Source organism: Bos grunniens, chromosome 15, assembly GCF_055505025.1.
Source record: "Bos grunniens cultivar Pamir isolate PY7600 chromosome 15, Bosgru_T2T1.0, whole genome shotgun sequence".
Classification (NCBI taxonomy): Eukaryota; Metazoa; Chordata; class Mammalia; order Artiodactyla; family Bovidae; genus Bos; species Bos grunniens.
Window position 1 is genome coordinate 63090860 of NC_141179.1, and position 25814 is coordinate 63116673.

The following is a 25814-nucleotide window of genomic DNA, read 5'->3' on the forward strand; positions in this document are numbered from 1 at the left end:
TGCTTCATAGATTTGGGAATGTTTGGCTTAAGCTGCCAATGACTGAAGGCCTTTAACTCCCACCGGCCAGTCACAGTCCGCTTTGTTGTTGTCTGTTGATGTGTCTGTGCTCATTATTCCTTGACATGCAACATCCCCCCTCCACCCTCCAGCCATCCACAACCACACAGAAAGCGAGATTCAAATGGAACAGCTGTAGTGGTTCAATGGGAAATGATGCCTCTTGTGCAAAGGGGAGGGAGGCAGAAAAGGGAGAGGGCCTGGTTGAGAAAGGCAGCGGCTTTCAGGGAACCTTGTATAAGAAATCTACTTTTGAATATACTTCAGTGAAATCACTGTTGAAACAGGCTGACAATGGAAATCCGCCCAGATTGAAAATGCCAGCCCTAATTCAAAAGACAATTCCTAGCTAATAGCTTGTTGCATTTTTAAATTATTTCTAGACTTTGAGTTTTTGAATTGAACAGATAACTGGGAAATGCTACCATTTTGTATAGGTACTGTGGGTATAAATGGGCACAGATCTACACACAGCTTCCAGTGGAGTTTTTCTTTGTAACACATTTGCAATTTGATACCTGTAAAAATTACCTCTTAAGGATCATCAGGATTTAAAACAGAGTATGTATGAAAATAACCATTGGTTTAGAATGTTAATCTAACATGGAAACAAAATTTGTAACACCACACTATAAGGTTAAAAAGAAAATAGTATAATAAAGGAAATACAAAGGCTTTGGCATGGTTTTTACAATCAACAATGGTTAATTTTGATATGTAGCTGTGAACAACTTCAAAACACTTAAGTTTAAAACTCTTGCAAGCACTTTTAATTGATTAGGAATGAATTCTAGATGCACAAAATGATTGGACTGTGAACAGTAATACAACTATATCTAAGAACAATTAACTTTTGCTGGCCAAAAAAGAAACTTATGATTGCATGAAAATGTGTATAAAACATCTATAGAGTATTCTTGTCAAATATAAATGAAATTAACTTTATTATAGAAATCATTCTGAGGATTTCTAGGGAAGACAAATACTTACATTTTGACATAAAACAAATTGGATTATATCAAAGACACACTCTACCTTTCAGCTATCAACTTTTTTCTTCCTTGAATTTATATCTTACCCTTTTTTTTGCACATAAACTTCATCTGTTAACAACCTTTGGAAAACCAACAGATATTTCTTACATAAATCTAGTGCATGTTGTTCCAGGTTTAATTATATGCAAGGAATGATACAAACGTGGAACATCAGTCCATAAACTATGAACAGATGGGTAGAAGTATTCCATATATCTTGATAAAACTCTTAAATTCGTGGCAAAGCTTGTCGATCATGATTTCCTTTTTTTTTTAAACAACTTCATGATCAACAGAGATCAAACATCCATCCAGTCTACGTTGTTCTTTTTTCATTATAACATACAAATGCCCATTTACAAATAATACACCAAAATGAATAAAAGTTTGGATACCAAAATGAAGATTTGTTCCAACTGACATCGTGCCTTCTGTATACAAAGGTCCTTGTTTTCAAGTCCATTCCCCAGTGGTACCACACAGGACACAACCGCAGAACCGAAGTGCTTCTAACAGCCACTTTTCTTTCCTTCCTGAACGCCCAACTGCTGTGTCCACATAGTCACTGACTGAATTAACACAATATATTCTTTTTGTTTGTTTTTTTGATTTTTTTTTTTTTTTTACTGTAATCTTGGCCAATATTGAGACATATCAGGTTCACTTCCAGGAACTTGAACTGGAACTGACACACCAGGGGAAATGAGTCCTAGAAGTGGATGAAAGAAATAGCCATGTAGAGATTCCCTTTGAGAGACAGGCATGGAGTATGAATTTATAAGTTAAAAAAAAAATCTCTAGTACTTTCTAACATTTCAAATATATTTAAAAAAAAAACTTTCGAGTCTTATAAACAAAAGGAGCACCTTCAGAAACTAGAAAACATGTTTACATGCACCTACTGAATCCCAACCCCTCCCCCCCCCAAAAAACACCAACTCCAGGCTTCCCTGGTGGCTCAGACAGTACAGAATCCACCCGCAATGCAGAAAACTGGGCTTCGATGCTCTTCCTGAGTTGGGAAGATCCCCTGGGGAAGAGAATGGCTATCCACTCCAGTACACTTGCCTGGAGAATTCCATGGACAGAGGAGCCCGGTGGGCTACAGTCCATGGGGTCGCAAACAGCCTGAGCATGACTCAGGACACGACTGAGCAACTAACACTTTCACTTTCCACTTGTCTGTATGTTTGGAACTTTAGCAACAAAACCATCCTGGAAAACCAAAGTAGTACTTCTTCAGTTCCAATGAAAGGCACAGAAGAACTGGAAGGACCTGAGAAGTCTTTCCAGTAAGCTGGGACGAGGTGGGGGGATGGCCTTCACTGTGGAGTTTGGCTAATACAATAATTTTTCCTTCTGAAAGATACATTTTTGGGTCTTGCCTTCATATGCAACTTCCGCAACCAAATTCAGGAAAAACAACTTTTTTTTGCCAGTATGGCATTAAGTTACTAACTAGTTTGACTGAATTCCCCTTTTTAATTAGTTTTCCCCAGAGAAGCAAGCAACAGAGAGTAAAACACACCATCATACAAGGCCGACAGATTCTTTCCAGATAAACTACGAATGAAGGGAGATGACCTGGCAAAAGAAGCTGCAGAGGCCATCTCTGTGCAGCCTGAGGAGAGCACGGCTCACCTGTGGAAGTGGCGCCCGAGGTGCCCATTGGCTGGCTGTTCATGTGTGTTTGCATGTGTGGGGGGGTGTAGGTATCATAACTCCGCCCGTTCACCGAAGGGCTGGTGGGCAGCATGCAGGAGTACGAGGAGGTCTGGCTAGGGACTGGGGGCTGCGAGGAGAAAGGCAAACCCGTGGTTACCGAGAGACACGTTGCACAGCCACATCCCCAGGCTCCCTCCTCCCCAGGACTCTGCCAATAAGTCTGAATACACCCTCAAGTAAAGCACTGGAATTCCATGTGGGAACTCTAAGATTGGGCCTCCAACTGGTCCTTCTATTGTCCACTGCTAGAGGAAAGTTGCCTACATACCAAACTTTTTAAAGTGCCCCAAATTCAGACTACAATCCAGCTAGATGGTTGGCACCATCCATAAATGAATAGAATTTTTGTCCGTTTTCATCTTGGACCTTCGCTGGCACCTTTAGAGAAGTTTTAACATGAGGACTTCCATAAATACATTACCCCTCTCTCACAAATTCAATCTATTAATATTTGGGAATCCAATGACACCCCCACCCTTTAAATGCTGTATTTCAAGCTCTGAGGCAGAAAACACCGGGAGGAACTCTGTAAAGTTTGGTTTAGGGACCTTGGAAGCCTTTGATGGTGGGACTCATGGATTTAAAGATTCTTGAAAAGGCAGATCAGTAATGATCTCAGGTTAAAGTAGTCAGAAGTGTCAGGAAATACCTAGCCCTACCATGAAAATTTGCTGTGACTTTCTTACAGACCCCAAACCCGAGATTGCGTTTAATCCACAAAATTGTGCTGCTACCCTCTAAATATTTAGAATCATGGTAGTAAAAAGATAAACCTTTATCCTAACTAAATAAATACACAAGGCTGGGACAAAACTCCTCCTGAGCTCTCACAGGGCTATGGTGGGGCAGCAAACTTGGGATGAACTAATAGAAGCGTAATGTCAGGAGCAAGGGAGATGACAGCACTGCTCTAATCTGCAAACTATAGACATGTTTAACATTCCAAGATCCACAGCCTCAGAGGCAGTGACGCATTAGAGAAGGTCAGAGAAGGACACCTGCTCCTTATGGCTTCAAATGGTTGAAGATTTTGGTCAACAGGATAAACTGATGGAAAGACAGGACACCCCTCACCCAATTCCAAGAGTCAAAGAGCAGTTTTCTCTGAATAGTAGAATTGTTGATACTTTAATTTTGTTTGATGACTATATATGTGGTTTGAATGATATTTTAAGTTATATAATTTTAAAAAATCAGCATCTGAAATAAATGGACCCACACGGGCCTCTATGTGGACACAACTCTAACAGAATAGCAGCATCTATTTAATTGTTTCTGTTTTCTCATATATACAGTTTTTATCTTCAGAGAAACCTAGGTATTGCTACAATTTATAAAACTGAACAAGACAGTCAGTGGCCTTATTAAAGTCAGAGGAAGACTGCTAACACCGAGTTCAAAGAGGCAAGCAGGCCCTCAGGGCCTTGCCAGAATTTCAGCTTGCATTTGTTTCTATCCTGAAATCACTTCCTCCAGGCAACCTTGACTTCTAGAAAATTCCAAGGCAGTTGTAGCCACCCCAACTAATGGGCTGTTAATCCCTTAATTTACATTAATTGCTCTATGGTCAATAATATCCAGATGTAATAAAAATAGACATGTGAATAATGCCTCTGAAGCTGCTTATCTAGCTGTTCCTATATTAATCTAAAGACCGTGAAACATTTATTTTAGTGTGATTTGGGTTAGAAATCCAGCCAAAGATGTTCAGTGGAGAATAAACTATCTGTGTATCCCCCAATCTGTTTCCAGGGGCTCATGATGGCCAGTCTCATACCACCCAGCATCTCTAACTGCTGTACAAACAGAACAAGAATCCTGAAGAAGTCATGGCAGAAGGCCCACCAGAAGACCAATATCCTCCCCATCAAGAAACCCTCTGGCTTCAAGGTTCCAGTACACCCTACCTACCTTATACAACTTTCATCATAAAATAGGATTAGCCTAGTTGAGGACCTAGCACAGGTAGGGGCCAATATATATTTGAGATGGAATTGAGTAGGGGCAGGTTGTTATACCAAGTGAATAGCATCAACCTTTCCAGGCAGCTAGTTATGCCAGAAACTCATCACATCATTCACAGCAAAGATACGTGATATTTCTAGCAAATACCTTCTATTCCTTTTATTCTAAGATAGAAAAAGAAAATTATCTTTTCCTCTATGTTAAGTAAATCACACTATACAATATGAATCCCAATTCTGATCCTTTTTTTCTTCCTCACCAGTTTATCACAAACATCCTAAATAACATCCAAAATACACATAAAGACTATAAATTTATTTATACAAACACCTGACTATAAACCTGTTTTACCCATATTAACCCCTTACTAGCTAATAATTTGCCAGCATTATTTTCATTTTCTGGTCCAAGTTTCACACTGATCCCTAAAGCATGCCCCATTCTCATCCAACATCATCAAGTTGACATTCCCAATAAGCAAAAAGGCAGATTAACTGGACTGAAAATCAAGTTTTTATTTTATTAAAGGCATGAATCAATCAGCTAAAAGACTGGATTGACTGCTTTCATCTTAGACTTCACTGATCAAGCCAATCACTGTACTGAGAAAGTCTCCCAAGGGTAAACACAGGGGCAGTGAGGTCTGCATGCCCCAACCCACGTCTAACCTCCTCTCCCAGGGACCCGTTAAGTGGGCAACCGCCGGCCTCACTTACTTGCATAGGCAGATTATTCGCCATGGTGAAGCTGGGCATGGGCGGCAGAGCACTGTACGTGTTTGTGAGGGCTGTGTCTGTTCGGCCCAACATGGAGCCGGAGGTGAAGGAGGAAACTGCAGGGAGAGGAACACAACAGTCGTGGTGAGAGTCAGAGCCAAGGGCAGAAAGGCTGAAACACACTGATCAGCAGAATTAATATTTTCAGTTACCAGGCGTGGTGGGTTGTGGGATGGGTTGGTAGACGCTGGTGCTGAAACTGCTGCTGATGGGAATATGACTAGGTGTGTTGCTGGCTTGTCTTCTCTGATTCCTCAGCTTTTCTTCTCTTCTCCATTTGGCCCTTCGATTAGAAAACCATACCTGGAAATCAGACAGAACAGGTGAGCCCTGTGCCTGCTCCCAGCTCTGCCCCATTCCTGACAGGTCCACTGTCCTCCTCCCCCAGTCCCCGAGTGACGGCAAAGCACTTAGCAAACTAAATCTGTTTCTATTGATACAAACAAATGACATTCCTTAGAAGCAGCTGGGTCTCTAAAAAAGGCAAATGGTATGAGTCACATGAACACATGAACACACAGTCCCCAGGTACCTGTATTCTCGCTTCAGGTAGATCTATTTTGGCCGCTAGTCTTTCTCGGGCAAACACATCTGGATAATGGGTTCTCTCAAACTCTGAAAGAGTAAGTTGCATTTTCTATGTTGCACCAGAACTATACAAAATGTGTCAACCAAAGCCTGGATCAAGCTGATTTTCACCTCCTGACTTCCATCACTTTCAACCAATTCCCTTTAAAATGCTACTACTATTAGCATTGACTGTACTTGGAAGAACTATCCCATCAGAACCGTGTTCTATTTTTTTGTTTAATGACATTCATTCAAGGTCTCTTCTGTGGCCTGAATTAGCCAAATCATGACTCTTTCTTTATGAGAAGTCAGATTTCTCATCTTTGAATTCCTGGTACGTGGAAAGAAGAAAGAAAACACATACACTAAAAGAGATACCCAGAAAAGACAGAAAAAGGGAACCTTTTCAGGCCTCTGTGCAAGGGCCCTGGCTAAATTTAGCTCTTTGTACTGAAGATGTGGCATTTACTTTGATTTACTGCTTCCCTACTTTGAAAAACTCCATCACCTTTCTCCAGGGCCTCGATTTGCTCTTGGGTAAAGGATGTTCTATTTCTTTGCAGCTTCCGCTTCAGCTGAAGTCGCATTTGGGCCTCATCTGAATCTTCTCCATTGGAACTGATGGAGTTGGTATTCTCTCCCCCTCCTTCCTGCTGCTGGCAGCCATCTGGGAAAAAAAGAACAGGACAGTAAGAGAAATTTGGAATAACTTGGAGTCTGCAAAAGGGGCCTCACATAGCCATAAACTCCAAGAGCAGTCTATTCTCACAGTCTCACCAAAACATTCCCAAGGTAACTGTCAGCCTTCAAAAGACATTGGTGACACATGTTACCTGACCACCATTTTCTGTTTTTATGATGATGAGACTGTGCAATGTAGATACTTATAGAATGTTATTCTGTGAATAACAAAACAAGTGGTATAGTTTCCAATTAAAATGTTCTTTCATAACTAACCCTGACCCTCCACATGCTTCACCCAGCTCCCTCTCCTTGCAGAATTTATTTACCTATGGCTGTGTTGGGAAAATAGAAGAGTGACGTTCAAGATTTCAGCTGATCTATAATCAGTAATTCCTATCTAATCAATTAGATGTTGATAGGTTTGTAGAAAATGCTATTAAGAAACCAAACCAAGCTTGTAATCTTTAAAAAAAATATTTATCTAGTTTTTATTTGAATTCTGCACAGTCAATTTCATTTTAAAGGTTGTGAATTTAGAAGTGCTTGCATTGTTCTGCAGTTTTATTCAACTATTGTATGAGTGCGCTTTGCCTTGACACCTATTACGAGCACAGCTGTAATTATATCATCACCAAGAACAGGCTATAATTGCTGAAAATGGAATTTTATATTTAGATAAAAGGACTGTCCATTCTTTGTAATGTGTTGCACCAGAGAAAAGTAAGATTTCTTTTAAATTTTTAACGTGTAATTTAAAAAAAGAAATAGTAGAGAGTTCACTAACTAGCTAAATATGCTATGCTGCAGCTGAATCCTTGGCATATCATTTAAGTGGTACATTTTTAATTAGGGCATTTCCACCACTTTTAATGTAATTTCTATCATTAAACAGGGGAAAGTTTTATTGTTTTCCTTTGCTGCTTGGAGGGCAAGATGTGCACTTGGGCAAGCTGTCTCCTTTTGCACCTTGCTGGAGAGGCCACAGCCTGTCTGAAGCAAAGGATTCAGTTCTCGCTAGGCCTCCAGGACCACTGCCTCCTGGGTCCTTGGTCTTGGGTCCTAAGGCCCCCTAGGGATACCAAACGGGGCTGCCCCCCTCCCCATCCTAGCGACTTGGCCCTGGGAGGAGGAGCCTCTGGGGCGCCTTGGTGGGAATCGACTTGGCCAGGAATATCATTTATAACCGGGAGACAATAGGCAATGCCTTCAAAGAGTTCAGGGAATTGTGACAGGATCTAGTGGGATCTTTTCAGGAACTTTGAAATGTTTTAAAACCCCAACTTTCTCCCCCATTTAAACAGGCGGATTCATCAGCACTGGCCACCATATGGGCCCTTGGAGATCTATTGAGATGACCACCAACACTTGAATAGAGAGGGGCTGCTTTTCAGCACTGCACAATGCCCCGCGAGTAAGGGAAACTATTAAACTCCTGGGGCAGGAGCGTTGGCAAACTTTCGTGGGCAGAATTTCGAGGCCACAATGAGCGCGGACAACAAAAGGATTCTCTTGAGGCGTGCAGCGGACCAATTGTGTTACAAGAAGCCCAGTCAACAGACTTTTCAGTGAAGTGTGTTAACCCCTCTGCTCTGCTATCATTAATCACTGTCCGAAGAGCGGGCGCCTCAATGCTATTTAGGGCGCTTGGCTGGGGGCTGGAGGGTGGATGGGGGGCCGGGGCAGAGGGTGGGGGGGCGCAGGGACGGTGGATGAGGACGGGATGTGGGGGGAAGCGGGGCGGAGAGGCAGAGCGGATGAAGACCAGGGGGGAGGGAGACAGGAGGGGAGGCACAGAGGTCTGGTTGAGGGAGGAGGAGAGGGGAGGGTAGAGAAAGGTGGGGCCAGAAAGAGGCTCCGAAGAGGAATAGGCCAGAAAGGTGCAAGAAGGACAGAAAAAGAGCGCTGAGAGGAAAAGAGACAAGAGGATCAGCGGACAAGGGGAGAGACCGAGGGAGATAAGAGAGAGACAGAGACTTAGTAAATGGGCTACTTCGGATCGTCTTGCGCTACATCAGAAAGGTGGGGCTTGGGGAGGGCTCCTCGGCCGCGCCCGAGAGCAGCTCACTCACAGGTGCCTGGCACCTGCGTCCCCGCTAATTTACTGCCCCAAGTTTCACGGGGACTTTTCAACGTGTTTTTCAGGGAGCGAAATGCCGAGCCCCTTTTCTTTTTGGATTCAGTCGATGAGGAAGACTTTAGAAATAGACTTTGGGGGACCAACTAGTAAGGCCCATCAGTTATTGCTTTTGGAAAGCACAAACAAAAACCTGCGATCCTCCAACGTGTAGGGAAGGGACCGAACACAATCCCATCTTGCTGGGGTGGCGGTCACTCAGACGCCTTCCAGGAGGCCCCACCCCAGTCCTTTTTTCTGGCACATTCGATCTCTCCGATTAAACAAAGCTACCCGGGTGTGCCTCGGAAGACCCCCACAGATAGCATTCTCTGCTCACGTTTGCTTCACTGACACTCTCCTAATTCTAAAACATGGACATGTGCTCACGTTCTCCTTCTTCCTTTCTTCCTCTCCGCACCACCCCCCCCCCTCGCCCGTGGCCCCCCGCACCACACTCACACACACACACACCACACACTTACTCACAGGAATGAAGGCGCAGCACCGACTTGGGAAGTAATTTTTTAAGGGGAGTCATTTAACGGAGGATGAGGAGCGCTTGATTTTAAACCTCTTTGGGGAGAAACAAACAGCAGTGGAGACAGAGGCGGGTCAGGAGAAAGTCGTGGCTGCAGGATCCCTCCAAAACCCAACAGAGCCAGTGTGCACCGCTGAAAGCTTGCTACTTTAGCAACAGTCCGCAGCCCGGCGGTGCGGAAGAGGTCACTTTAACTGGATGCCTCTCCTTTTTTTTTTTTTTTCCTTTAGTGGATTTACTTTCCACTCTTAAAGCTTTTTAGCAAAATAAAACTAGAAGTTGGATCTCGGGTTCCCCCCATGATAAACCTAAGTGGCAGACAATTAAGATATCTTCTTTAAAAGGCGCCCCCTCAGCGCAAAAAAAGGGCCCTTCAATGGGCGCCGTCCACCTTCCAGCCTAATCCTCGAGAAGGCGAGTGAAAGCGCCTCCCATTCTCCCAGACCCGGGACCATCTGACGCTCGGGATAGGATTTGTTTCCTGGAAGGAGAAGGGAGAGAGAGAGAAAGAAGAAGAAGAAGAAGAAAAAAAAAAGACGCTGGGAAATAAAATCATTCCTTAGTTTCTTAGTGTCTTAATCAGTGAGGCGGAAAACAAGCAAGAAAAGATAGCAACCCGGTTGCGGCACCTTTTCAGCTCTGGAGCGCGGATCAAAACATTGAAGCATCTGTTGAAAAAAGAGACTGACTAAATCCTATAGAGGGCCTGGGTATTACGGAGGGGTGGGGGGAGGAGATAAGAAAAAGTGTCTCCGTGATCCCTAAAACCACCAAATCGCTGGAGAATTGGGGGCCGGATAGAGTTGTCTCTTGTGGTTGTCAGCCCACATCGGCACAATTTTATTCACCACCGCATGGCGTTGATCAGATGGAAACCATATTTGTCTCCCTCTGAGACCTAACCTCGCCTTATGCTTTCGGAGTCATGGACTCTTTTAAAACCCAAAACCGGCTTCCTGGGCCGGGAAAGGGGGCGAGGGAGGGAGGAGGGCCTTCTTAGCGCCCAAAGAGCCAAGGATTCCCGGCATGTCAGTCGTGGCCACCGGCGCCCTGTGGCCCCTGCACCCGGGCACTCCGCGCTCGGCTGGCGTGACCGTCCTCCCCACGCAGCGGGGACCAGGCACAAGTGTGTGTGTTGGGGGGGGGGGTTGGGGGAGTTGGGGGGCGGGGCCCGGGGACAGAGGGAGAACCGGCAGTTGGTGAGCCAGAATGCTCCAGCAACTGGGTGCCTGAAAGAAAGTTCAAAGCTCCTGAACGAGCGCCACCTCCCGCCCCAGCAAACAGGAGCCCTCGCGCCCAGGGCTCAGCCTTCCCAGGCCCGGTCACCGAGTCCCGCGCCCTCCTGGAGACTTCTCTGGCAGACGAGGCGGCGGGGTGGGGTCACCCCGACCTCAGATTGGGGTGGGCGGTGGTGCTGGGGGCGAGCAGTGGGAGTGCGTCCCTTGGGTGTGTCCGGTGTGCGCACGTGGGAACCCTACAGTTTCAAAGGTCAGGTGAGGGTATGGCGGTCACTCCCTCGTCCTCACCAGAGGCCAGAGGGGGCCAGCGGGGAGCCAGCGCCGCCTCGGGGGGCAGCCTGCCGCACCCCGGGAAGCCGAGGTTCGGCCCGATCCGGGCGAGCGGGCGGGCGGGTCGCCCAGGGGAACCGAAGCCCTGCGCATCGGGAGGCCTCGGCCCGGCCGAGCGGCCGCGCTGGGAAACAACCGAGCCAGCGCTTTGCTCCCTATCTTCCCAGTGTCCGTCCTATATTGTTTTCTGCTCTTAAAACTGACATGTCTAATTGGCAATTGGTGCCGAATCGTGTCCAGAGGTCTCTTGTGGAACATTTCTACAGCTGTCTCCTTCAACTAGACGCTTATTCATGTCGCCTTAATGAGAAACAAAACGTTCTCTAATGAGCAATTACAGAGCGACAGGATTGTTCCCATAACAAATTCTTGCGAGTGACAGAAGCATCCTTTGTACCAGATATTTCGCATACTGTTACCGATTTTCCCTTCCCTCGCCGGCTCCGTGGAGGCGCGGGGCACCCAGATTGGGTTGAGAGCGCAGGGAGGCGAGGGCAGCCCCGTCAGCGTCCCCCTCACCGCCTCCCCTGGCCGGGAGCCCCCAGGCTTGGTCGTGCTCCGGGGAGTGAGATTCCACGTCCCATTATCCCTCATATTATCTCCTTGTCACGAGGACAACAAATACCGATTAATCTTCGGAGTAAACTGTTTCCTATTCTTGACCAATCTACCTCCGGTGTGTGGAGGGGAGGGGCGGGGAGAGCCAACCGACCCGACCCCACCCCCGTCTGCTCCTCTTCCTCCATCCCTTCTCACAGAGCCTGCAACGGTCCAGATCCTATCTTTCCTCTCAACTCCCGGGTAGCTCCCAGCACACCAAAGTCTGGCTCACAGAAGCCTCACCCCACCTATCTTATTACACAGTCGCCACCCACAAAGAATGAGAAGTAGGGGCCCAGAGGAGTGGAGGGGGTCCGAACCTAGAGGGTAGGGTTGTTTTAGTTGGGAAATCAACATTTCCAATGCCCCATCCTCAACTTGGCCCTGCATCTCACTGTTCACCCTCTCTTGTACACCTTACTCATAGTCACATAATTTGTCGATTACAGCAAAAAGCAAGATGATACAATTATGTTTACCTTGCAGTCTGTCAGTGTGTTAACTTGTCACACTTCTACAGCAAGGGGGCTCTCCGTGCATTTTAATGGCACATTTGAATAGGGCACCACGCAGCTAGATCATACAGGCACACACCTACTCCTGCCCATAACACATACTCAAGCATGCACGCACACACACACACACCCCAGCCACATTCATACTACTTCTGACTACACAATACTTGAATTTCCAGCCAACCAGACAGTTCAACAAATACCACCTAGATACAGCGCAAGTCAATGTGTCCCAAGCCCTTGAAGAGTTACTCCCACTACGTTCTCCAAGCACGAAAGTCCAGAGAGGGAAAAGGTTGGAGGAGAAGAGGATACGCAAGGGCTGCATATATGGAGAGTTTGAGGATGGGTGTTTGGGTTTTTACCTTGCGTAGGTTGCCCTGGCACTGATGTTCCCGGATACCAACCCGGGCGGGTGCCCCAGCTTCCGGTCTGCCCGTTCAACATCCTTAGTTTATCATACATGCCGTCTGCGCCCATCTGTTGCTTTTCGCTAGCCAGGTTGCGAAGAACTCTGTTTATTGATGACACCTGCAAATCAAATCAAGATCAAACCAAATGGCAGAGTCTCCTGAAGACACAGTTGCCCTCTTAAGTCTCCATCTCAGCATGCCACCCCTTTAAAGAACGACCCCTAATACATTAAAAAAAAATCCCCAGCCATCCTGGGACAGTGGGGGGACTTGCAGAGACATCGTGGAAAGAATGTCAGCTATCACTCTGGGCATGGAAACTGAGTTGGGTAGAGAGCTGGAACACTAGGGAGGGGTCCTTCACTGTCGCTCAGTGTCTTTGGTGACCTAACTCACATGGCTGCTTTTTTATTATTGTTGTTGTTACAAAGATTCCCTGTCTCCAATATTAAGACCTGGCTTAGAGATTTCTTTCACTGTTATTTGTTTTTTTATATTAGGACAGAAATGGATGTTTGATTTCTGAAAGAAGGTTCAAACAGCAAGATGTGGAGGAAGCTTGCTTGAATCTGGTTTTCATTTTCACTTTCCTTCTAGATTCCAGTGACTTTCTCCACTCTCTACCTTGCCACATGCAAATATGGTGACTAACCCTCCCACACTTGACTCCCATTTCCAGAAGGTCAATAAAAAGGTCAAAGTGCTCCTCTCAAGACCCCCAGGTACAGAGGTGACAAACAGAGGTGGAGCAGGGAGGAGAGAAAGAGAAAGACACTGGCAGAAAGGAGAGCAGGGGGACGCAGAGAAAGTGATGGTAAAGAGGGAAGAGCATGGGGCTTAGGGCAGGGAGAGGGAATGTTCTCAGTGAACTTACACTTGGTATGTTATCGTTGGTACAGACCCCCTCGGACAGTAATCTGTCTCGGATTTCCCAAGCAAAGATGGACGGGCACTCCCGCTTATACTGGGCTATTTTGCTTACAACTTCTGGAGTCGCTACTCTCGGTTTACTACCACCGATTGCCCTGGGTCTGATGGAGCCAGTCTCGTAATACCTGCCCAGAATTTTACTCACACATCCGTTGGACACCTGCATAGGGGAAGTGGACAGAAAACCACATTATTAATAATTTCAAGACAAAAATAAAATTGTTTAAGTATGCATTAAACAATGACAAGCTTACGTTTTGATTGTCCAGCACTTGGACTTTTGCATCTGCATGGGTCTATAACACAAAAATATACCTTCAATGGTATGAGAACTTACTGTAGAGAGCTTTTTTTCTTAAAATTACATTTGTAGCCCTAAAAACTACAAATAGGATGATACTTTCAAACAGTTTGAACTAAAAAAAAAAAAAAAACAAAAACCTAACTTAAAAGTTTTTAAAACTGTTTTTGTAAATAAACACTGCCAGAAGATGCGTCAAAACGAAGTCAGATTGTTTTGTGCTGATCTTGCTTAAAGTGGTGTTATGTTTTAATGAGTGAAGGGGAAAAACAAACTGAATCTTTAGTCATTTTTCCTTTAAAAATATGCCAATTGAGTGAGTTAGGGAGGGAGGAAAACAGCATTCGTCTTTTAAAATCAATATATATTCTTCATGAAAATGAAGAAATAAAACAAATATCTCAAACCCTGAGAGGTAAGCATGGGGTGAGTGAGAAGGGGATGAAATTATGCAGATTTATATAATTCATTTTATTACAGTTCATAAACTGTTACCACAAAGAACGTTTTAACAAATGAAAAGAGAAAGGTTTTTTGGTTTGTTTGTTTTTAATTCACACCCAGTTTTTTTCTTAAGCAGATGAATTCTCTTATGTGACTGACCCAGGTTGAAAGAGATCGGGAAGGATGGTGGAAGGAAAGGGGAAAGCAGAAGGCAGGGGAGTGGGGTGGGGGCTGGAATGAGGGGTGAGGGTGGGGGTCCATAATTAGCAGCGTTTACAGTAAGAAATGAAGAGAGGGCCTTGAGAGTGGAGGGCCGCAGGGGCGGCGAATGGGGCGGCGCCGGAGGATCACCTGCAGAATTCGGGAAATGTCGCACGGCCGGGCCCCGCTGTGAGCTAGCTCTACGATCTTCTGCCGGGTGGAGTCCGGCAGTGGCCGCCCGTTGACAAAGACACCACCGAGCTGATTCACTCCGCTGTGACCTGAAGAAAGGGAGAGGAGAGCAGAGCAGAGAGGAGGGCAAGAAGGGGCAAGAAAGAGAAGAAGGGGAAGGAGGAGGTGGAGGAGAAAGAAGAAGGATGAAAAGGAGGAAGGAAGAAGGAAAAGAAGAAAAGACAACCACAATGCATCCTCAGCTCCCTGCCAGCCCTGGCCAACCTCAGTGATCAGGTCCCTGCTCTCGATGGAAAATGACAACCGGACCTCGAAGCCATTTCAGGCATCGGGCAGCCCAGCCCAGACACAGCGGAGCTCCTGCCCACCCGCCTGCAGAACAGAAGCACGGTGCAGACACACGTAAGAACACACACACCTCACTACTACTCACTGCTTTCACTCCAGGAGAACCCCCAGCCCACTGCTGCCCTCCAGAAACACCCCAGCCAGTCTTTGAACCCGCAAGGTGCAAATAATCAGCTCAGAAATATCCTCCCAAAGATCCCCTCTGAGTGTAACGAAAAACCACGAGTCCTATAGAACCCCCACTGCATCTTCAAGCTCCCTGCATTGTTAGAACTGTGATGGCAAACCCTACAGCTCCTCAGTGTTCCCTCAGATGCTAGATCCAGAAACATTTGCTGTCATATTCCAAACTCTGGTGAAGCACCGGGATTTAAAAAAAAAAAAAAATAGGAGAAAAAAAGTGAATGGAGTAAAGAAGAACCAGAACAGCAAATCTGTGGCCAGTGAACCGCAACCTGGGTTCAGCACCTCCCATGCAGACTTCCTCAAGCCCCTCATATGGGCTCCAACCACTGGCTGCTACAGTGGGCCAGAGGTCTGGGAGTCTGTCTGCACCAGCTACAGCTCCGCTTTTACTTCCGATGCTAAATTCGGCCCTCCCCACAGCCCAGGATAGATAGGAGCAAAAATCAAAAAGTGAAAAGGAAAAGACCACACCACAGTGTCCCCTTCCCTCCTTTATCTGGTTATCTCACAACCTCACCCTATTGTCTAAACTGAGAATAGGGAGGAGTTAGCACCCCTGTAGCCCCCCTCCCCAGAAACCACAGGCACACAAATAAAGCCAATTGCCAATTTCCACTTCCTTAAAAATCTCCAACCTGCAGCCCCGACTCTAGAGAGCAGCCCTTCCAGGAGATGTGGCTCCCCCGCTCAGCTCTCCTCTCCTCTCCTCTCTTCTTCTTGGAGCCTCTGATAAATTGACTCCAGGAGCCTGAGCTTCTTAGCAATAAATAAGCTCCAAATATAGAAGAGGGGGGAAAATATGATGAGCCTCTCTGACATTTGTCTTTAAAATAAAACTAGCTGCACGTCAAGTTTGAGCTTAATTTCTGGAAATAGGCGGAAGTCGCTCCGGATCATGCATGGAAGGCTAATTGAAAAGATCAGTCGGGGCGCTTGTGGCAGCCTTGTCACTTTGTGACAGTGCTCCGCTCCGGGAAATTGCATCGTCACGACAAACGGGACCGTGATAAAACGACCCTTTCCGTCCCTATTTGTAGATCACTCAGACGAGATTGAACTGCACTCGTTTCCCCTTCGAGGGGAGCCGCGTTTTCAGAGTAGCCGAAGGCTTGGGGCAGAGGAGTGGGGGGGGGGACGCTGACTGAGGGGGCGTGCTGAAGCCTCAACTCGATGAGAAGTGACAGGCGTTTGGGGTATCTAGGCTCCGCCGGGCCGGGCTCGAGCAGGGACATCGCGGGGAAACCGCTTCTCCAACAGAGCGAGGCCTAGAGCCCGCTCCTGGTTTCTCCTAAATTCCCTTTATTGCCTTCCCTTGCCTCTAAAGAACTTCTGCTGCTCCAGCTTACAGGAGCCTCCCCTTTGGGCAAAGGACGCCTTCCAGGAAAAAGAAAGGCACTCCCAGAGAAAGATCGAGAAAGACCTTCCAAACTTCACGCGCAGCCGAGGCAATTCCCAATCTGGGAATGCCAAGGCGTATGAAGCCGCCTAATCCTAGACCTCCCTCTTTCTCCCCCAAACAGGCAAAAAAAAAAAAATAATAACCTGCCCACCACCTCCGCGGCGACCGCCGGCGGGTGCTCGCCCAGGGCTAGGTCGCCTCTGCCAGCATCGAAATGGCAGCGAGGAAGCGCCGCTCTAAGTTCCCCTTCAGAGGTTAAGCCTCAATCATTGTGTCCCTTCCCTAGGGACGGCTGGCGCTCTCGCCCAGTGGCGATGATTATGCGCCTAGAATTCGACCGCGAAGCATCTAATAGGAAAACATATGGTGTCAATTTGGATGCTCTGCGCCTCGCGCACACCCGGGAGCGAGCGGCACAAAGCCCTGCAGGCCGGCCCGCGACCCCGCGCCCCTCGGGGCCCGCCAGCCAGGCCGCAGCGGCAAATGCTCAGCGCCGCGCGCCCGGGGCCGGCCTGCCCAAGAGCCTGCGGCTGGGGCCCTTGTGCTGGAGAGGGGAGGACCCGGCAGCCAGGAAGAGTGGCCAGAAGCCCGAGCCTCGCCAAGGAGGGTTCCTACCGGGCCAAGTCCCCGGGGCCTGGCACGTTCTGCACAACTAATCCGCCTTCCAGCTCGGCGCCCGCTTTGCGCCCTCTCCTGCGCTTCACGCCCACCCAGCCGCTAAAGGGCCAGGGGACAGCTAGCGGCTGCAGGACAGATGCATCAGGGGCTAGGGACCCCTCTCAGTCTGGAGTTCGGCAAGGGAATGTTTCTAGAAGATTTAGGCTTTCAGGCACTCCATACAACGGAGCCCTTAAACCGCCTCGGGGCTCTGTCCCTCTACCGGGGCCTAGTTTCACTGGGCCTCCAGGCTCTCAGGCCCGGTCTCAGATTCGTCCTGCCACAAAGCAGCACCCACGTACTGAGCAGGAAGGTGGGCTGGGTGCCCAAGGGGTCTAGGCAAAGGGAGGATGGGAGATGCAAGAGCCAGCGAACCAAAGGCACATCGGGCCCGGAATGACTAGGACCCACACAGTAGCCACCAGGGCAGGGCTGCTCCAACTCCTGGGCTCGATCCCCACTCCTCCCAGACCTAGTAAACCTGCTCTCGCCGGTCTGCGCCCTCTAACAGTCCACGGTTCCAGTACCAACTCCACCCCACCGCAGGCCTGGGTGCCCCACTCCCTTGGCCTTCCAGGCCCCTCGCCAGGGTGGCGATGGGAGGAGCTGCTCTTAGGGTGACTGGGGGAGAGGAGCCCCCACCCGCCCCAGACGGTGGAGACTTTCAGTCTTGACTAAGCCCAAGGGGCCTCCTTCTCGCGCTACGACGGCGAGAGGCCTCCGCCCCGCCCCGCTCAGTCCAGCCCCCCTCTCTGGGGTCAGAGCCCGGGCAGGGGCGGGGAGGGGGTGTGAGTTACAGGATTTGGGGGGATGGGGTTTCTCTACCGTAGCTTCGCAAACTCTTGCGGGCTGTTCCCAAGGGCCCAGCCCCTGTTCTTCCAGGAGGGAGAACAGAGCAAACGCCCTCCCCTCTTGGAGCAGCTGCCTCGGGTCCCCGGGCCTCTTCCCTCGCGCCCCGGGCCTGGCCAGCGCGGACACCGAGAGCCTCCAAGCCCTCCCCCGACCCGCGCGCTAGTCCGCGCCTCCCCCGCCCGAAGTCCAAAAAGACCAGAGGCACTTACTGTTCTGCATGCTGGCGCTGGCTGGGGGCCTCGGTATCCCACGGGGCTCGAATATGGGGCTCTGTCAGCAAGAATATAGGCATTAATTCTGGGCCGGCACCAGGTAGGCCTACCTCCCTACAGAGGGTGTCCTGGAAGCAGGACAGGAGAAAGCCTCTTCTTTAAAGAAATAATCCACTCCATCAGTTTGGGGCTATCGGATCAATCAGTTTGGGCAGATCAACTCTGCCCTCCAGTATGTGCAAAATCTACCTTTTGCATTACAAATACTCCAGTATTCCCAGTCTGTTTCCCCCATATCTCTTAGTAGTTAACCCTTTAGTCAGAAGAATCCATGACTTGATTTTTAATTTTTTCTTCCAACTGAACAACAATGAAGAAGAAGCATTCTGACTCTTTCAGGTTGGGGAACCCAAAGCAGCCAGCATGGAACTTGCCTGAAATCTGGGATGTCTGTCCACTCTCACAATAAAAGGTCTCACACATCTGCGCGCTCCTAGTTAAAGTCTTCCCCCTAAGACAAAACAGGGGAGAAAGGTATGTCAAACTATGACTCAAAAGCATAGATCATGGACTCTCTGATCCACACTCTCAGAAAGAAAAGAAAAGAAACCCATCTTGGGCTCAAACTGCCATCAAACTCTAAATCCCAGAGCTACACCCACATTTCCAGCAGCCTGTCCTGCAAAGGTCTCCAGGTTTTGATAGTGGCTGCTCTGACCCGGCTTTGGGCGATTTGCAGAGCCTGACAATTTAGGGCCCCATTTTGCAAAAATACCAAGAACTAGGGAAAGAAAAGGAGAGAACAAGAGAAACAGTGGGGTTAGGAGAAGAAGCCAAGAGCTGGGAGAAGGGGGGCTTATACCTGAAGTTTAGAGGTGAAGCACAGAGGACCCTGGAACTTCAGAGTGCTTGAGGGTGCAGGCTGGGGCTGCTTGGGAGGATGTCAGAACCATTACTCCTTTCAAGAATTTCACTACCCCAGTTGCCCCAACCCCCTCCCCCCAACCCAAGTCTTTGGTTACCTCTTTATCCTTCACTCTTCCCCTCAAAGCTTCCCAGTCGGCTTGATCGCCATTCACTTCCATTCTTTCTGGGACTTTGAAAGTGGCAAGCCCAACTTTTTCCCCCCAAAACCTCACTTATTGTGATTAACTTCTCTTTTGGTGTTTAGATCTTCCCCCCTTTTACTGTACTGTGACACACGCTGTCTACCTCGCCTCACTGCTTTAAAAAGTACAAACAGGAGGGGGTGAGCGTGGCCGACAAAGCCTACAGAGAGCGAACAATGGCTTCTATTCTCCAGCTCTCCTCAAACCCAAAGAGCAAAACCGAATCTCCCTAACTAGCAACACAGCTTCCAACCAAAGGTACCAACAACTCACCAACTCTTAAAGGGAACAGAGGGACACTTCTCGCTTTGTAAGTCCTGACCCAGTGCTAGTCCCCCAAGGTTAACACCTCCTCCACCACTACCCCTCCCTGTCTTCTCTTAAGAAGTAGGTTCTGGGTGGGGGAGAAAATAGAAAAGTAATTTCTTGTTATAAATATCTGGAGGTAATTGTGTTACTGGTGTGAGTTGTTAGGGGCTGTAAAAAGATACAACGGCACCGTGGGGAGCTCAATTGGGAAGAGAGAGTTACAATAAAGAACCCATTCAAAAGGTTTGCCAAAAAAAAAAAAAAAATGTAAAATAATTAAATAGTCACAGCATCACTTTCCCTGCTTAAAAAATTAAAATATTCATTCTTTTTTCTGTTTTGCCTATTATGATTATTAATTTTGCCTGTCTGCAAGTAAAGAATTCTAAGAAGCAAAATTTTTTTTTCTTCAAGGCTATTCATGGTCTAATTTATTAACTAGCTGGGAGGAAGCTTAAATCCATAAAAATAAACTTAGAGGACTTTCCTCCAGCTTCCCAAGGCAGTTTCCCAAAGCCGCTCTCCTGTCTCTCCATCCCCGAGACCAAGTCAAGTCCAGGAGACGCAGAAAAACCCAACTTTCTGCAGAATGCCCAACTCCCCCCACACACCAAGTCGGATTCTGAAACTGCAAATAGTAGCTGGTGGGGAGAAGGGGGACTGAAATTCCCTTAGAAGGGTAAAACTTCCTACTGTAACCTATACCTATACTTAACCACAACCGAATGCCCCCAGTCCAGGTTGGTACATTCTTGGAGCCATTTTTAAAAAATCACTAGCTGATTCCAGAGAGGCCTAACCGATTAATTTTCCAAGCAGCTGGGAAGGTGGAAGCATTTCAAATCCTGGTTTTGCTCCTTTCCCACCCTCCTCTCAACTAAGAAGCTATCTCATTACTTAAGTAATCGTTAACACAGTGCAAAACCCGGGAAGCCAGGCATCACACCCGGAAGCACTCTCGCGGAGACTAGACTCCCCCCACCTCAGCCACAGCTTCAGCCCCCCAGCTCAACCTCGGGGCTTCCTATAGCCCTAGCCCAGTCAGAGACCCATTTGGGAAAGGAAGGGAGTCTCCAAACACCTCGGAGTCGCCTTGCTGTGGTCCACTAGGCCACTGGGCCACTGCCTCCCTATCCCAGATCCAAGCCTCAGTTGTGCTGCTGTTGTTTTAATTACTTCATTCTCAAAACCATCTCCAAACTTCTTAGCTAGGGTGAAGGGGAGAGCTCACTTTTGGCCCTCCCCGCCCCCAGCCAAAGAGTAATTACCAATTAAGATGACAAAGTTTTACTCTCTAGGGCCAAATAAGACAACAACTAATCAAATTACCTTCAGACGTTTGCAAAGGTCACCAGCTATAAAAAATGTAATGTCAATGGCAACAAACTATTATTTCTCCTCCGTAAACTCGCCAGGCTTTCAAGGTCTTTGCTTTTCATTTTCTGCTCCCACCCCCTCCTCAAATCTTCCCAAGTTCTAGTTAAACGTCCAGTATGGCTTAGGGAGCTTTGGATAAAATGAGAAAAAAAGAGAGAGAGACAGAGAGAAACCACCGTTCACTTTGTTTTTAAACTTTCTAGAAATCACTCATGACTGGAGGGCCGCGTTTTAGCACTCGAAAAAGAAAGCATTTCCACTTGAAATTCAACTCCATTTCCCCCCAATTACACTTGCTAAAATTCAGGGCTATTATGGTGCAGGGAGACTGAGAAAATCTGCACAAGGAAAGAGGCAACAACTTTATGAACTTTGAAAAGACACTTTTTCTCCTGGGGCCTTAGAATCGAAAAGCTCTCGAATTACTCAGACTAATTAGCAGGGAGAGGATGTGATCAGACCAACGGAAAGCCACTGCTTTCATATTGATTTTTCTAAAGGCCTCACAAAGGAAAAAATCAGGAGCTTTGGATTAAAATAAACAAACAACCTTTCCACCTCGAAACTTGTTGAAATGGCAACATCAGGGCAGCTTTGTCAGAGGAAGACAAGGAAAAATACCCACCGAACGCTGGGACAAGGAGGACCCCAGCTTTCGCTGGGTGAGGGCGAAGGTTGGGGAAAACCCGGGGCGCAGAGAGTTTTCAAGTTCCGAGCTCTGCGCCCAAGTTGGGGGCCAGAGCCTGGGGGCTTGATGGAAGCTGACAATCCTCCCGTTCGTCTCCGAGCTCCCTCGGAGCGCGCGTTCCACCGCCCGGGCCTGGCAGCTTCCTTCCCGGCTCCCGCTCCCTCGCTCTTTCTTTCGGCCTCCGGCGTGGGGCTGCAGTGCCGACTGACTGCTCGAGCTGGCGGCGGGCGCGGCTGTCCTGAGCGCTCGGGTGCCAGCGGATTCCTCGGAGCCCGGGAGAGCGCCGCACAAAGCCGGAGGGCGGGCGGGCGGCGGCGAGGCGAGCCGGCTCCCTCGGCGCTCCCTCGGCGCGCGGCTCTCTGCGCGCTCGCTGGGCCCGAGACTGGACAAAGCGGCCGGCGGCGGCCGATCGCTGCAGCCGTTCCTGGGCCTGTGGCACCGCAGAGCCTCTTCGTCCTCTCCGGCCGGCCGGGAGCATTTGGCAACGCTGTGGCCGGGAGCCGCGGAGGCTGCGGCGCCCAGAACCTTGGTCCTTCCTGCGAGATCAACCCGCGCTGCGCTGGCGCTGGCGCTGGGGTTGAGCGGGCCGGCCGCCCCGAGCCCTGCGCTGCTCCCGCTCGCCGGCGGTCGCCCTCTGACGCCGGCTTTCGCTGGAAGTAGAAAGTTTGGGCTCCTGCGTGGAAACTTCTCCGGTCCAACTCTCCCGGCGTAGCAGTGGGGGAGGGGACGGGCGAGAGGGAGGAAGGAAGGGGGGAGGAAGGGGGAGACCTGCCTGAATATTGCAATAAAAATGAAGCAAGAAGAAAGAAGCGGACTCACCTTTCTGAGGCATCCTCTCTAGTCAAAGCTCCTGTCAAGAGTTTTGTTTGATTTTTTTTTTTTTTTCTGTTGTCGTTGCTTAAAGACCACAACGGTTTGAAATGACGGTGTTTTAAAGGAGTTGCTGGCGAGAGTTTTCTCCACGGACGCTGCTGGTTTGGTGTGTGAGAGCAAATCTCAGATCCCTGGGAAGGAGACAGAGATTGACAATAAAATGGGCTGTCAGCGGCTGGAGAGTGAGAGATAAAGAGTGTGGGTGAGGGAAGTGGCTGCAGCCAGCACACCTATGCTGATTGGTGATGGCTCAAGTGTGTTAATGTGTGTGTGCCAGGCGCCCGGCCTCGCCTCCACCGCTCCTCACTGGCCCATTAGCGAAGCCTGACCTCTGTCATCATCCTCCAGCAAAACACTTCCTCCTGCGCCTGAACCAGAGCGGGAAATGAGGCCGAGCCACGGTTCGCTTTTCAAACCCACTAATCACTCCGCAACATGCAAATGCACGGATCGCTCCCACACAAAATATTGCTTTATGCAAAGCAGCGCCGGGGCCTCGCGCCAGCCGATTGGATGCTCCCTCTCCCCGCCTGGTGCAATTGGTCCGTTTGTTTGAATATGAATACACTTGTTTTCGGCCCCGCCGGTGTGTCCCCGCTGCTCTCCCCGGCGCTGGGCCCCCCGCGCCTGGGCTCTGGGGCTGGCGCTCGCGACATCTCTAAGGCTCAGAGCACTCCGGGAATCAGCGCGGCCAGCTCTGTGGCCGCGAACTTGAGGGGTGGAGTGAAGGCCGCTGAGCTGGGGGTCGCGCCTCCCACACACTTCAGCTGGGCGCGGGACTCACAGCTCATGGATGGAGCAAGTTTCTGTAGCTGCGCGCTTCTCTTTCTTGCCAACTCCTGTGCAGCGTGGCCTGCTGCCCCGTCTCCGCCCGCCCTCCCCTCGCGTCCCTACCCCATCTCCGTCTGGACCCTGGGACGCGAACACCGCAGTGGCCGCGCCCTAGCCCACCTGGCCGCGGAGAAGACGACGAGAAAAGGGCGTTAGCGTCACTGGGTCCCGGCAGCCACACTCGCGCTGAGGCTAAGGCGAAGCTTAGGCCGAGAGGAGGCCGCCCGGCCGGGCACTTGGCGAGGCCAGGCGGCCTTCCCAGTGCAGGCCTTTGGGGCCTGCCCATTCCCCGACCCTCGCTCCCCCGGCCCTTTCTTCTGTTCGTTCTCCTTTCGGAAGGCGCGGTGCGCAGTGGAGCGGAGGCACAGCCGGGGCTGGAGAGGCCCGAGCAAACACGCCACTTACTTTGTGTACAGAGGGTTCTTGTGAAAAGCCTGAAGAGTCCTCACCAAACACTCACCAACTTCTCCCACGTGCCATTTGTTGACAGTGCGGCTGTTTTTCCAGGCGCCCGAGAGGAGGGGACGCAAGGGGGAGATAAGAAGGGGGGTGGAGGCCTGGAGTGGAGGGAAACGACCAATGCTGGGAGAGTGTGTGTGTGTGTGTGTGTGTGTTGCGCGCGCGCGCGCGTTCTCGCTCGCTCGCGATGTCGGCGTGTCAGCGTGTATCCGTGTGTGCCACCAGTTATCTTCTGTGGTGTGTGAGTCTTTCGCACGACGGTTCCCTCTCCTGGGTCTGCTCAGTCCACGGAGGCAATTCCCCTTCAGCTGTTGCCAGAAAACCGGGGAGGAAAGTAAGTAAATGGCTTTTCTCTTCTGACCACACACCACAAGTCCATTTGTTGAATGCCGGACGATTAGGACACACCTCAGTACACTCCAAAGGCTCCCCTCGGTGCCCGCAGTTAAGGTGACAGGGGAGGGAGCGGCTGCCCCTTCCGGCAAAATTCCGGGCTCTCTTGGAACTTGCAGGTCGCGAGGCAAGGAAAGGGGAAGGTTTGGGATGGGGCACACACCCCAGGATCCGACAAAAGAGGATGGGGTTGGAAGAGCTGAGGTAGGGAGGCTGAGAGGAAGCCGTCGCCAGGTAGACTTGACTCCTCTCCACTTGTGCAAAGTGCAAAAAGTCAGAGCTCATCAATAAAGTCTCTGCCACCTGAACTCACCGCTGACACGCGGCGCGACGGCTGCCCCGGGAGCTGGGACCCCGAGGAGGCTGCAGGCTGCCTTGGGCCGGCTCCGGGCCTAACGTGGGTCTTACGTTCTCCTCCCCTACCTGCGCCCACTAACGCCGCAGCGGAGAGGCCGGGCAGAGCTGCGGGGTGAGCTGGGAGGTCTCCCCTATCTGGACCAGAGTTGGGGTAGCACAACCCGATCACCATCTCGGCCTGCGGAAGGCCCTTCCAGCGGCCCAGGAGCCATACAGGGCCGGGAGAAAACCCAAACCAAAGAAGCTAAGGAGGTGGCGATGGGCGCCCCGGTCGGCGCCTTCTGTGCGAGACTTCGTAGGACCGCGACTTTCAGAGGATCCCAGGCAGCGAGGCAGCGGGCCCATCCCAGACCAGCGAGAGCCTGCATTCTTTTTCTCTCTCCCTTTACTTCGTAACAATCAGTAAAGAAGCTCCAACTCAAGTCCACTGAGCATAAGCGGCGGGGGGAGGAATCCTAGAGACTGTCCGAATTGGAGGCGAATATCATTTTTACAACCTCTCAATTAGCGACCGAGTGGATTAGCACCTTCTTAAGCTTTGCCTTAGAGAGAAGCAGCCGTAATCTTGTTGCTATTTCCCCCCTGGGCACTAGCTCTTTGAATCAGCTCCTTCTCCCACCCTCCCACCCCCACCTCACCTCGGAGAAAAGTTTTAAACAACAACAAAAAATCATAAGAGGCGAGGAGCGGGAGTGAATGCCACTGACGTCATTGGGTGAAGGTGGGGGCTCAGAGAAGGACTCTTGGAAACCACTCTGCACAAACAAGAAACAAAAAAAGGACTTGGCAGCTTCCAATGTGTCAATATTTGGGGGAGGGGGGAGCTCAGCCCGCCGAGAGGCAGAGTTTTCAAAGTTGGAGGAGAGCAGGGAGGAGAGCTTGAGTTCCTGTCCTCTCTGGGCTAGCCTCAAGGAGGGCGGGGGTGCCGTTCTGCCTCGGGCCGCCTGGCGCCCTCTGCCAAGTACCTGTTCGGGGGGGGGGGGGGGTGCGACAGGGCAGGTTGGGGGACTGGGACGGAGCTGCAGCGCGCCAGGGCCAGAGGTGTGCGCAAAATTGAGACAATTCCTAGGTCGCCATTTTAATTGCGGCTTCCAACAAGACCGAGGCCCACTTGCTGCCCTCCGAGTCGGGG

The 25814-nt window shown here is 49.7% G+C and overlaps 1 protein-coding gene across 13 annotated transcripts; it reads right to left on the minus strand.

Moving 5' to 3' along the window:
• Window positions 1-982: 982 nt before the first annotated feature.
• Window positions 983-24085, minus strand: PAX6 (paired box 6). Of its 13 annotated transcripts, none has more exons than XM_086340933.1 (14): window positions 22873-23081; window positions 22589-22773; window positions 18721-18797; window positions 18284-18344; window positions 14591-14721; window positions 13749-13790; window positions 13439-13654; window positions 12517-12682; window positions 6639-6797; window positions 6093-6175; window positions 5713-5863; window positions 5501-5616; window positions 2736-2886; window positions 983-1803 (listed from the first exon to the last, which is right to left on the minus strand). In XM_086340933.1, exons 4-14 carry the CDS (start codon window positions 18291-18293, stop codon window positions 1718-1720), a joined length of 1311 nt encoding a protein of 436 aa, XP_086197059.1. In that variant the 5' UTR covers window positions 18294-18344; window positions 18721-18797; window positions 22589-22773; window positions 22873-23081; the 3' UTR covers window positions 983-1717. The 13 variants fall into 13 exon arrangements, 10 of the variants coding, with proteins under 10 accessions (XP_086197059.1, XP_086197060.1, XP_086197062.1 ...); XM_086340934.1 differs by having other exon boundaries at window positions 22972-23029; XM_086340936.1 differs by lacking the exons at window positions 13749-13790; window positions 22873-23081 and adding an exon at window positions 23934-24085.
• Window positions 24086-25814: the final 1729 nt, after the last annotated feature.

Coding starts and splice junctions, on each gene's coding strand:
- PAX6 (XM_086340933.1), bottom strand. Junction 6,798..12,516: donor GCCAGGGCAACCTACGCAAG/GTAAAAACCCAA, acceptor TTTTTTTCCCAG/ATGGCTGCCAGCAGCAGGAA. Junction 1,804..2,735: donor CTCGGGCGCCACTTCCACAG/GTGAGCCGTGCT, acceptor ATCCACTTCTAG/GACTCATTTCCCCTGGTGTG.